Raw genomic sequence first — 13,419 nt, forward strand, 5'->3', positions numbered from 1 at the left:
TTCAATTTGAGTTTCAATTCAAAAATGTATTTCACTCTTTAAAATAAAATAAAAAGGAAAGGGGACAGAAAGAAGTAAAAACTTGTTTTATCGGCCCCTGATCAACACATATTTTCTAGTAATTGTGCTTTCCCTTAAAAAAAAAAAATTGTATATTGACTGGTAAAATTTCATGATGGGCTTTATACATTATTTTACGGCAGTTAAACTCCATCAATTCATTAAAAAGTTTTTAGTTGTATAAATAACGGATTAGTGTGGTCTCTGTATCTACAACCGAAAACGACACGAATAGCACGTTTCTGTAGAAGAAAGATGAGTTAGTGGAATATGAGTTAAGCAGCAAAATCCAGCTGTTTATATCCATCTCAGAAGGCGGCCATTTTGCCACTTGCTGTCGAGTGAAAATAACATCACAGTTGCGCAAGTCTCCGGTAACAACCAATCACAGCTCAGCTTCAGAAAACAGATGGGCTGTGATTGGTCGATGCTTGAGCAACCCCTGAGCAACTGTGATGTCATCTTCAGTCGACAGCAAGCGGCAAAATGGCCGCCCCCTGAGATGGATAAAAACGGCTGGATTTTGCTTCATAGCTCATATTCTACAAACGTAATATTAATCACAATGTCATGTTTAGACTAGTGAGGTCACTTATAACATATTATTGTCAAATAAATGTTTAAGTTTGTCTTCCGCTTTAATTGAAGACTCTATGGTTGTTTAGTCTATATGTGCCCTGTAATTGACTGGTGACCAGTCTAGGGTGTACCCAACTCTCATCCCAGTCAGCTTAGGCTGTAATCATGAAAATGTTAAATACTGTACTTAAAACAAAATGGACGACTAATGCACGCAGAATATGGATACAATTAATTATATAAATGAAAAAGGTCATTATTGTATGCTAATGACCACTGCAAAAACATGAAAACAGATATTTTGCTTGCATTGAGAGCTTGCAAAGCAAAATGGTTCCTTTCATTTCAATCTTCAATCTTATTATCAGGACTCTTCCACTAGCTTCTTACAAATGAGTCGCATTTAGTCCTCGTGCCTCATGTGTCTCATGAATGTTCCCGGACCCCCTCTGGACTCGCACATTGGTTGGCCAACAAGGTTCAAGTCGAGGCATTGCAAACGGTGTGATACCGATACCCCCAAAGGTGTGCGGCCCTGTTTGGCGTGCGAGTTTGTGTACGTCTGTTAGCTAACGACTGTTTCATTAGTGCGACCGTGCGTCAGCTGTGGACTATATTTGGACAAAGAGCTGGAAGCAAAAACTCAATAAAAGAGTGTTTGCTGATGATACAGCGTAAAAGGTACAAAGTGAAACGTGCTGTGAGACAAAGGCTATTAAAAAAGAAATGTGTGTGTGTGTGTGGGGGGGGGGGGGGTGGGCAGCACAATGAAACCTAAGCCTTGCGGACCCCATTCTCCCTTCCTACGGGTATTCTGTGGCTGGCCAAAAAAATGCACTGTATATTTGAGGTTTTGGATCACGTGACAGAGGCTGGGTTTGTGAATCAAAGCGCACTATGACTTCAAGAGAGAGAGAGGGAGAGACGGGGACAAGGAGAGGGAGGCGGAATGCAACAGGCTAAAGTCAGTCGTCGCCGTGAGAGAAACTTCACAAGTTTGACTTCAAGCTCTGACTTTATATCCTTGTAAAAAAAACAAAAACAAAAAAAAGCAAGCAGACTGTGCCGGACTCCCATCAAACATCTGGTAAGTTTGACTTTTGAATTTTTCCTTTCAAACTGGAGTGTAAGAAAAGACGGACATGTCAGAGCACGAGTGAGATGTCTCTCTTTCTGCCTGTTTGTGTGTTGTCGGGACAGCACGGGTGCCGAGGTTCGGCTTTGCTGAAGACGGTTTGAATTGAGATCAGGGCAAAAGAGAAGAAAAGTTGAAGGAAAGCTGCTCGGGAGTTTTTTTTACATGGCTGTTTGCGCGGCCCGGTTTGCTCCGGCGATGGATGCACACGTGTGACCTCTCCGCATTCACCGATGCTGAAAGATCAACTTTTAAAATGTGAGATTGTTGAATGTTGGCTGATGGATCACTCCACTCGCAGAACGATAGCCAAGTCGATCTCTTAGCAAAGTATGTACACATTTGGTCCCGGGATCTGTCTGTCCAATCTCTTCCAGTTTGCATTGTGTTACTTTTTTTGTCATGTCCTTAAATGCTGCCTGTGCTCTGTAAATACAACATGATTGATGAGTAAGAGTAAGTTGCTAATAAGTGCCTTCTCCCCACTTCACCCGCGATACCCAGGCCGGCCCCCTGACACTATACTGTTGAGCAGTCCTGCCATGCCTCTTTATTATTGCCGTCATATCAGTTCATCATGTTGATGGGGGCATAAAAAGTTGAGTAAACACTCGGGACATGCTGACGACTGGCTCGCGATAACAATTAAAAAGTTAGCGGTCCAATTCAGGGAAACGTATGGATCATAATTTAGTCGCATATATTTTGCCGCCACCAACTCTTAAAAAAACAACACAGTTATATAGAATTATTACACTGGTCTGCATTAAAAAACAAAACAAAAAAAATCCTGAATAACAAATATTTTCAGTGATTCAGGGATACATACGATACGTATTGCGAGACATGTATCACGATACGTATCGCGATACATAGTCTTCAAGGCGATACGTATCCAGATATTCTATATGACTTTACATAAATGTTTCTGAAAACAGTAATATGCATACCCAAATCATGTTTTTATTATATTTGCTGGATGGCAAAAATATTTTCATTTTCCAATATTAGCAGCGCTTCCGGTTTGCCGCCAGCGTCGTGCCTTGTCGAAATGTGTGCACACTGTATAGCAAGGAGCAGGAAAACTATAATATCGATTCTGATGCCGCTGTATCGATACATAAATCGATATTGAATCGATTATCCTTATTGATTCATAAAACCATAAATCGATTATTTAAATATCTCATTTTTCCCATAAATTTCTACGAAAAAAGGCCAATTAAAAATATATATTTTACTGTTTTCTTGAAATTTACTGTTCACGTGAATATAAAATTATTTTCTTAAATTTATTAAAGACCTGACTTATTGCACTTTAAGACAATTCTGAATATATATAAATATAAAATATTTTCTTCTCATTCTTGCTGATGTCAACCCGCAAAATTTAATTAATAATTTGTGGCGTTCCTTGACATCTAAGAAGAATTGAAGTTCTATAATTAATCGATATCGGAAAATCTAATCGAACTGAACTCGCATCAAAATCGAACCGATGGAGGAAATAACTGTTACCTGCTACCATAAAACCTGCACATGGGAGCATACCTGTGCTTATAAGTTTGCTAGCGTGTCTGCGTCCGGATCTAGAAAAAAGCCCACCTATTGAAGTGCCCTGCTATATATAATGCATTTCATGTCTGCTCAGCTCGTCGTTCTCATTCCCAATCTGCCGTTTTCGACTGAACTGTAAACTGGTCCATATGGGCAACGCAACTCAAAAGCTCTATCGAATCAAGTTGGATGCATCTGTTGGCGGTTATATCCTGTGGCATTGAAACTCCTCCGGTTGTTTATTGGTGTCTGCTCAAATTGATTTGAGTGTGCTGGATGTCATTATTTAACCCCCGCTGCAATCTCATCTTTTGTTGTCTACAATTTTCAAGAATGACCCCGTAGGCTAAGACGACTTTAGAGATCATCTGTTTGGCTCACTTTTATCAGTCTTTATTCTTAATCCCAACTTTTTGTCCGTAGTTGTCTTTGTTGTTTGTTATTATACAATAAGCAGAAACTTGAGACTTAAGCATCCTCGACCCAGCAAAATGTTTTCTCCTTCTCCATGGAATTATTTAGAAAGATATTGTGAGAGTCATGCATGCCTAATTGACTTCAGAGATTTGGAAGTCGCTGGAATTGCTGCTTTTTTGTGTGTGCGCCAGTGCATTGAAAGAAGCTCACAATGTGTGTTCAATTGTGGGCCTGAGGATGTTCTGTGCTCAGCACTGGCTTCAAGTCCAACACAACACACTTCTAATCTTCCATCTGGAGCCGCGGACTGTGCGTGAGCGCGTGTGAGGGGGGGGGGGGGGGTTCGGGGCGGGGGGCGGGGGAGTTTAGACTCACTTTTCACTTAAATACTAAATGAAAAGCTGCCTACCAAATGCCTCAATTAGGCCTGACCCATGGCCGGACTACGAGGCCTGGAGCTACAGAAGCTGACCCCGGCGTCGACCTGGAGACCTTGAGCAGCCCACAGGCTTCACTCCACATAATGACAACATTGTGTGTTTGGTAAAACATCACGGTCAATCCACATCATCCCCATCTGCGCTGTGTAATTCCAAGATCCAAGTACTCCTGTTTTTGTGGAGAGCGCTTGATTTATGTTGCGTTCAGTGTTTAAAAAAAAAAAAAAGTGGAGCTCATTTATCAAAATCTTTGCCAGCGTAACAGCAAATTTGAAACAAATGAAGGGTAACAACAGCGTATTAAGCGCCATTTTGATACGCCAAATACTTTAAATGATCAATTAATTATCACATTGGCACATTCCTCATCGTCACACTGGACATGTTGAAAGTTTTGGAGGAAATACAATTGCAATGTTTCGGGATAAAATTCTTATGTATCTACTGGCTATTCTCACCTTGGTTTGAACTAGATAAAATTCCCACCTTAAAATAACCCACCCAACCATCCATTTTATATTATATGTGAGATGTATACTTTACTTGACTTTAACCGCTCCGCCAATAGCAAAAATTTGTGTATAATTGATGACCAAATTCTTCAAAAAACACTGATAAATCTTCAATTTGTGTTTTCCAGAGAAAAAAAAATCTTAATTCAATCTGCAGAAAATTTGAAAACAACACTGCCCATCCATATTGGCAACAGCCTTTTACCAATGGAAAAAAAGTGTCAATTGAGATTATAGCCATAGTGAGCTGAGTGAGAAAAGGGGCATTTGTGTCTTTTATGGTATTGTGGAGATGTTGGCCGTCTCCCACCCCATATTTTAAAATATGGCAGATATGATTGTGGATGTGGTTGGTGTGTTTACAGCTTATTGTCCTGGTTATTTCCTTTGTTTAAATGTTATTTTCATCACATTTTTATTTTTTATTGGTCTTTTGTGGCTCCATCTGTGGTTAAAGTAGATTTTTTCCCTCCCCCCATAAAAATAGTGGGGTTTTAAAAAAGTGGTCCTAGACTAATTTAACATGTGGCTTTAATCTGACATAAGTCAAATATACTGTTTGTTATGTAAGTATTTACATTTTTAGACCTTTAATTTCTTGTTAATCTTAATACCAAGTGTGTGTGCGTGGGGGGGGGGGGGGGTAATTTGTGGCAAGGTGCAAGTAGTTACACCCCTGTTATTTAGAAAACCATAGAAGAATTTTTGAAGAGACATCCATTTTGCTCATCAGGTTAAAAAAGGGAGACACATGGCTTGAGAGGTAAGCACATATAAGTTCAAAAGACATGTTTTGGCCCTCCAAAGTTAAATTTCTATGATTAAGGTTTTTTTCAGTTCACACATGTTTTAGTGCTTTAGTGAGCTACGTTATGAGTCTATATGCTTAGCATGATGCTGGCTCAAAACAGCTGGGGGATGCATTTTTTTTTCAAAATGGTGGGCTTGGGGTAATTTGTGCCAAAGGACCTGGGTTAAGTTGTGCTAAATTATGATTATTTACTCTATATGACTTTTTTTGTATTTTATTAATGTTGTAAATTGGATTTTTACATTCGTGATTTTTGACCAAAATGAATCATGCCACCAGATTCAAAAAATAAAACAGTCAGGGTTTCAACTCCTCTTGAAGATTTGGAAAGAGCAGTGAAAGAGGGGAAGAACATACGTCTGGTTGGGAATGAGATAAAGATTATGCAGGACAGGAAAAAATATATATATATTTTTTTCAAAAAGCTATATTTCTGAAACAGTTTATTGATAATCCAAAGTGATGGCTACCAGGGATGCAAAACATCCTAAACTATATAAACATATTTTAGTTGGAGGGTTTCCTGTAATCCCCTTGCGTAAAAAGACACTTAAAGTAAAAATTGCCAATGTCCCATTCTCCCCTACCGTTTAAAGGTGTATCATGTGACCAACAGACAGAAAATAATAATAACCATAGAAATGGCTAGATTTCAGTGCTTAGGTAGCTATTTTTGTTGTTATCATTATCTTTGTCCAATCAAAGGTAGATTTAGTTGTACCAGGCATTTCAAAGGAATAATAACTTGAAGAAGCAAGGGTGGTTTAATATTAATTTCCATGATTAACTGTTGTTGCAATGATTGGTGTCAAAGTGGGAAAATAGTCTGCAGCTGATGAAGCACAAAGGAACCGATCGCTTTGCCTTTATGCTACTGTCACTTTGGCAAATACTTGAAGGTCTACAAACATAGATATTGAGGCGTTCAGTTGAGTGTGGTTTTCATAAAAGCACAGATTTAAAAGTCGTAGATAGACACTTCTAAGGAGGGTGTCACATCCCCATGAAATCCGTAAGATATGCTAACATTGAGTGCTAATCAACCACATGATCAAACTACATAAAGGCTACCATTGTACAGTGTGAAGCAGACAATTTGTCCTCACTGGCTCTACTTTGTAACCACTGGAGGCCATCCAAGCATTGCCAAACATCACGTCTGTGTTCCGCCATTAACACCATTTGGCGACATCAGCCCAAGTCACATGAAATTGGTTTATTGCCGTTGTTTGACGTCACATTCTGCTACAAGAATGTGTGTGAAATGGAGTAAAAAAAAAAAGATGGATGAGTTGGACAAGTGTGTCAAAAGAATTGCAACGTTTAGCTAGAAGAAGCTTAAAGAAATTACCACCGTTAGCTAGGTGCTAGCTAGCTAACTAGCTATGGCAATTTGGACGCATTCCGTGTCATAGAGCAGAGCAGGCTTTCAAACTGACGTGGTCATTGGGAAACAACTTTATGGATTTATTGTGTTGTAGGGCATTCCATTTTTTCATTGTTGAAAATGTGTACGTAGCGTTAATTTCGTCACACATTTTTCACTGGGCGAAAACTAGACTAGACTAAAATCCATATTAATAAACGATAACTCAAAATCAGTATGCATTTTTCGTCGACTAATGAAGACGTGACAAAAATGTACTTAATAAAAACTGGACTAAAATATATGGACATTTTAGTTCATGAACAAAGACGAGACGAAAATTATAAGATTTTATAAAATCCTGTCTCTGCGACACAGTGATACATCCCCTTTCAAATATGCAGCTAGCGAGTGCAATATGCACAAACATGGGACAGAGAGGAGGTGAATTCACGGTTAAAGATAAAAAAAAAAAAAGTAAATTACCGTGATAAATAACATTAATCCAACGGCTATAACGTTCCAACAATAATGCTAATCCGACCGCTAACTAATACTGGCTAACTTACTAGCTCGTAGCATGGAGCCATAGTCGCCACTTGTTGATATACTGTAATTGCGTGTCAAGTTGTTTTTCATCAAAAAGATGCGGGAACATTTTATGTGAAATAGTTTTAGATCTAAAATGTTCAACATTATCTGCTGACAAAAAAAAAAAAAAATGTCCTGACTAAAACGAGACAGTTTTGGTTGACTAAAACTAGATGAATATTTTTTTTTGGACTCAGACTAAAATGCTAGATTTATAGTTGATAAAAAAAAAATTGGGATGTGGTTGACTAACTATGATAAAAACTAACAAGCGCGATTGAGACTGGACTAAAAATTGAAATGGTAACCAACAGCACTTGATATACAAATGGCTCAGACCATGTGGTTATGAAGCGTGTCTATCTTTACGTCCATCTTCAACTGTGTTGGTTTGACTTATGAGACTAATGTTGTTAGGATATCATGCTTTTCAAAGTGTTTACATACAAGATCTATGTGCTTTCATAAGCAGCCTCAGTAATCGGAAGATTAGAATAGCTCAAGTTTATATTATACTGAACAAAGGATGTTTACATGGTTGGGCACAAAAATGAGAAATAACCGTTGTGGTTTTTAGGGACCTTGATGAACAGGTGGTGTTTAAGTGGCCAGTGATTTTTATTTTATTTAAATTTTTTTAGGGAAGAGTTTCGAATGGTCTGGGCGGTCACACTGAAAATCTCATACAATATTTATTGGAGATTTGTTTGTAGTGTTCTAAAGTATATTTGTGTCAACATCCATGCCGTGGTGTTACCCTAATTGCTTGCAGAAGTCGAAAAAGCCGCTTTTACAAAAAGTTTGTAGCGTGACAGTAATCAAAGCACGACATTAAACATTTAACGTCCTTAACAATGAATGTCGAGTGGTGTAAATGACAAGGAGAGGTTTTCAGAAAATGTGCATTTTCTATCCTTTCCTTTCCATACTTGTTGTCACACAGAAGTGACGATTGTGTTTGTCTATTTCCACTGCACGACCGCGGTTGGAACCAAAATGGAGGGTGCCACGAAATGGTTCATAAGCTATTTTTGGGACAATTCACGAGGACTGACCATGGAAACCGTAAATATTGTGTGCTAAACTTAACAGAACTGCCCTACAGTATTTGCTTGGAGAGTGTCAACGTCTCACATATTGTTTTGTGAGTAGTCTTTGTACTAACTTGTAGCACACTAACATGATCAAACAATGTTTATAACAAGACGTGATGTTGTAACACAGATCTGCGTTTGTGCGGAGTTCATGAATTGGCAAAGGCATCTTTGTTTTCGGACCGTGTGTTTAAATGTTTATCGCCGTGTGTAATCATCACAGCAAGTCAAGAAGTTAGCTTAGCTAACCGAGGCTCATAACAGTGCCAGTCATCTTCTACGTCCACTAATGAGCACTAACGGGTTGGCAGCTGAAGCCTTGACTCCTCCTGTCTGCGTGTCGGAGTGGCCAAGGTACTAAACTTTAAATTGCCATGAGAGGCTTGCTTTGTTCAAAAAGCTTGTGCCAGACAAATGAAAAGTAGCAAACTTAAATGTGTTTGTTTTTCAGTCTTTTTTGACCAGAAATGGGCGCGAAGGTGTTTGGGGATTCTCCCGTGGAAGTGTGCATTAATAAAATGATTGGGACCCGTTACCAGTGTGACTCTCAGTAATGACCGTGTGCGTTTCATAACTGTAACCACAAGCTTATTTGGAAAATCTATAAAAATCCAGTCACATTTACAAAGGATAACTAGTTCCAGATGACTCGCCTCACAAACAGCGGAACATGTGATTGAAAAAGTTTATGTCATTTCGACTGTTTAGATGTGGAAATGGAGTGAAAATAAGCAGAACTGATGGTAACTTATGTAGCAACTTGTTGGAAAAGACACTCGGACGGAAAGCCCCATTCATCGTTTTTTTACACTAAAGCTGTTTTTAATCCCCATTGTCTGGGAAAAGGCAGCGTTGGTTTTAAGTGTGCGTGTGTGTCAGCAGGACCGGGACCAGGTGACCCAGTCTGACCTGACCCAGCCTTGCGCTCATAAAAGCAGCATTGAGGCCCGGAGACACAGCACCACTTTTGTTGCCCTACCCAAGGTGTATTCCCCCCTGGAGGCGGAACGAGGGGGCGGAGGGTGTTACTCATTAGAGAAAGAAACCAGTCCTTGGCTTAGCCACGCTTTATTTCGTAGTTTATTAGCAGGAATAAAAGTGTTGCTTTATTTTTATGTTTGCTTTCGGTAACGACTCTGTCTGCTTTCTTGTTGCCCACATGCTGTTTCACCACAGTTCCTTCTTTCTCCTGTTAATCCACTTTCCAATGCGCCCCTAATTAATAGCACTCCACTCTTACACATGGCCGGCCAGATGCTTGGATCTCCTTCCCCGTGTTCCTCATGCTCTCTTTTGCCATCTTTTTTCAACTTTCAACACTCGATTTTTTTCTCTCTCTCCATGGCAAATGTTTTTACACATCTGGCTTTCATACTTGACTTTTTTTTTTGTCTTTTTGGGTTTTGATTTTGTAAAAGAGTCAACGTAAACCTACATCTGTGGAGGCATTCGCTGTCCTATATTTACCCCTTCATTCTTCAAGGTCAATCGCAGCTTTCAATGATGCTTCAGCTTGTGTGAACCGCCCGAATTTTCCACTTGATTATTTGCCCCTGAAAATGATTAACCCTCTCAGTTTTTGGTGATGCCGGGAAAAGCGAGTATTTGACACTTTGAGCAATATTTATGTAGCTTCTTGTGTTGAAAGTCGCTAGAATTGAAACTCTGTTTTATTCGTTTCTTTTGGCTTCACTCTTACATGATCGTATTTTCAAACCAGCATGTAATAATAATACAAAATAGCACAGGTGGTGCTGAACAAAGAAACCATGTTATATTAATTATTGTATTCATCCAAGTAGGAAAAAAAAAGTCCTTGAACCCCAAAGGGTTAAATGTGCAGAACATCTGTGTACATTCACTTCTGCAGGCTACATGTCTCTGCTTGCATGTGTCGGTGTTTCTCTCATGTGCAGGCATGTGTATGTTAATGTTGGGTAAATGTGGCATTGTGCACATGTATACGTTTTTTTTTTTTTTTTTAACCAACTGCCCACTTTGGTCCAGCCGGAGTTTGACATTCTTTGATCGTCAAACAGTCAAAAAAGTTCTTTGTGGAAATAGTTTCAGGGACTCTCCCCAACTGGCCCTCGCGGTGAAGAAAAACCGCAGCGGAGCCGAGCAGTTACAGAAATATGTCAATATGGGAAATATGACTTTAAAAACAACATTGAGTGCACTGACTTTGTGTGTGAGAGAGAGTGGGGGAAGAAACAGCAAAAATACTTTTACTGTAATGACAACTGCTGATTTGTCATTCTAATGTTACCCAACGCACTTTATTAATGCTCACGGAATATGATTATTTCCAGGGCTGACATCTATCTACGGAAACGGTTTTCTTTTTAGTTTAAAACGGCTTACCTTAACTAAATTCCCGCATCTCACTGTGGCCAAAGGTGGAACCCTGGTCAGTTATTGCGCCTTTTACTGCTGTAAATAGTCAATCCTTGTTGTGGCGGATGCTGCATGCTAAACTAGCGAGCTAGCTGGGTTGTCACTGTCCCTTTGTTGCCATGAGAGACACATCACATATTAGTTGCCATGACTACTTCTTTTACCGTCCAAACTTCCAACCAAAACTTGTTAGCTGTTAGCTTACAAGCTGTTAGCGTCAACGCGATTAGAGAACGGGGATTTTAGGTGTGAATCCGGGCTCTAACTTTAATATACACGAGTCGCACCTGAGTATAACTCACTGGACCAGCCAAACAATGAAAAAAAGTGTGAAAAATATGAAAACCGGGGTGTGTAGATTTATTATATTGGTTGTAAAATGTATTGGTGTAGTGCCTCAGAATGCATCTTGTTTATAAACAGCTTGCCATCCTAAGGTTGTTGCTAAAATCTTCACCTATTTGCATATTTTTGCTGTCTTTCTGCGAATCTCTAAGATGTCACAAGATGGCGCCAAAGCCCTGGCTAAGAATAAGAAAGTAGTAATTGGTGACAAGGAAGTACTGTTTGAGAGATCTTGAGTATTTCCCACATGTGGAATTTTGATTAAATTTTTTTGTTTTGAGCAAATAGTTTTGATATGCTATTCAGGTGTTTTTTGCTATCATATTTTGTGATATTTTTTGTGAGTTTGAACTACAAATATAGGCAATTATAAACTTTTTTTCATAACTATATTGAGTTAGATATGGGTGTATTACCACACACTTTTTGTGATACATACTTCCACGTTTAAATACCAGTCAAACTGAACCATTATATAAACTGGATGTACCTTCTTTCATAAGCGAGTCCTGTAAAAACTTTCCAACCTGGGGTCTTGTGGATTATTAAGAGTGAGCAAAGCGTTGTTTTTGGACAGCATTGATGCCATTATGCCTTTTAAAAATGTGAAGCGCAAAACGAAAACACATTCTGACAATGAAGCGTATTGCAGCTACATTAACAGGTATGCGTGTGTGTGCGTGTTCACGTTTTCCTGCACATGTGGAACCGTTTACTATTGAAGCAGGTATTGAGTCGCTGTGAAAGTGACAAGCAGCTGTGTGTGACAGCGCGTAACTGTGATAACGACTTCCACCGCTCTGCCTATTTTTGCTTTTTCCCCCGGTATATTCTTCTTTGTACTTTAGTGGAAGACGTGTATATTCGGATCTCCCTCTCTCGGCCTGCGCGTGTGTGTGTGTGTGTGTGTGCGTTTGATTCGCAAGCTGAAGCAGGCCCAAAACAACAAGACATTCTTTGGCTGAGCTGTATTTACCACAGCTCTACCACAGAGACTTAAGCCCCGCCCACTCGCGAAATCACTGAAGGGAATGAGAAAGAAACAAGAGAGGGCAGCCCTCGTATAACTTTTCCAGCGGGTCACTGAGGCACAGCGGGAGTCCCGAAAGACAGAAAAGGTGGGATGAGAGCTGGGCGACCTTGAGCAAAGCGAAACGCGCCGAGAGGGCTTCCTGTGGGGTACGATGAGCACGACTTAGTTTTGTGTGTGTGTTGTTGTAAGGGGTTAATTTCACCCATGGCAGGCTGGCAGGGGGAACACAGAGACCCTTTATAATACAGTTGTGCTGATTGAAATCATATGGCATTGCCTTGAAATCATGACACCGCTCGGGAAAAGCTGTTCCTTTTCCCGCTTTTTTCTTCAGCAGCAGCGGCGGGATTGTTTTTCACATTTATTCCAAACTTTTCTCAACTCGTCTCTATTGCCTTCTGCCTTCTACAGACTGCGGCCAGGCTCTTCCTGGGAGGCCGTCAGCATCACCCGCCGCATCCCGACCTGGGACGAGCCAGCACCTTGAGGGGGCTGAATGGCAGCGGCCCCTCTCACCTTCACCCCCGAGCACCTCCAAGACGTCGACACAAGTCCGCTAAGAATCACCCGCCGTACACCAGCAGCGTTCTAGTGTTACCATGGCAACCAACCGGGAGCATCAACTGCGTCATATGGCCGGCTTCCCTCGCACCGTCTACCCGTTCCCCTTTAACGCCATGAGGAGCCACTCGCCCTTTGACCTGCTGGCCAGCAGCAACCTTTTTGGCCGCTTTGGGGCTGACCTTCCCAAAGAGATGGCGGCGTTGTGTAAGTCATGACTTCAATTCAATTTGTGTTTACAAACACGGCGCAAGAAATATTGTTTCCTGGCAGAATATATTTTACAAGTGTAACCCCCGGCTCACCAAGAGCGGCGACATAAATTTAATGGATGCATCGATGGAGAAAAACGTCCTAAAACCCAGTTAATACGTATAACAGGCTCAAAAATGCAGCCGAGGTCGGATTCTGCTGGTAATTATAAAATGCGTGAAGAATTGGCATTTTTAATCTCAGTCACACAGTCCTGCACATGACACTGAGTGTGGCCTGTCTGTGCCGTGTGAACAACTTTGGAATTC

At 40.4% G+C, this 13,419-nt stretch overlaps 1 protein-coding gene across 1 annotated transcript in view; it reads left to right on the forward strand.

Moving 5' to 3' along the window:
• The first annotated feature begins 1,399 nt into the window (after nucleotides 1–1,399).
• LOC144057139 (retinoic acid receptor gamma-A-like) overlaps nucleotides 1,400–13,419 on the forward strand; it is a 38,581-nt gene continuing 26,561 nt past the window's right edge. The window contains exons 1-2 of the mRNA XM_077574431.1: nucleotides 1,400–1,726; nucleotides 12,749–13,105. Coding sequence (XP_077430557.1) covers nucleotides 12,937–13,105 — 169 coding nt within the window. The 5' untranslated portion in view covers nucleotides 1,400–1,726; nucleotides 12,749–12,936. The remainder of the gene's footprint in view (nucleotides 1,727–12,748; nucleotides 13,106–13,419) is intronic.

The sequence above is a fragment of the Vanacampus margaritifer genome, chromosome 8 (genome assembly GCF_051991255.1).
Source record: "Vanacampus margaritifer isolate UIUO_Vmar chromosome 8, RoL_Vmar_1.0, whole genome shotgun sequence".
Classification (NCBI taxonomy): domain Eukaryota; kingdom Metazoa; phylum Chordata; class Actinopteri; order Syngnathiformes; family Syngnathidae; genus Vanacampus; species Vanacampus margaritifer.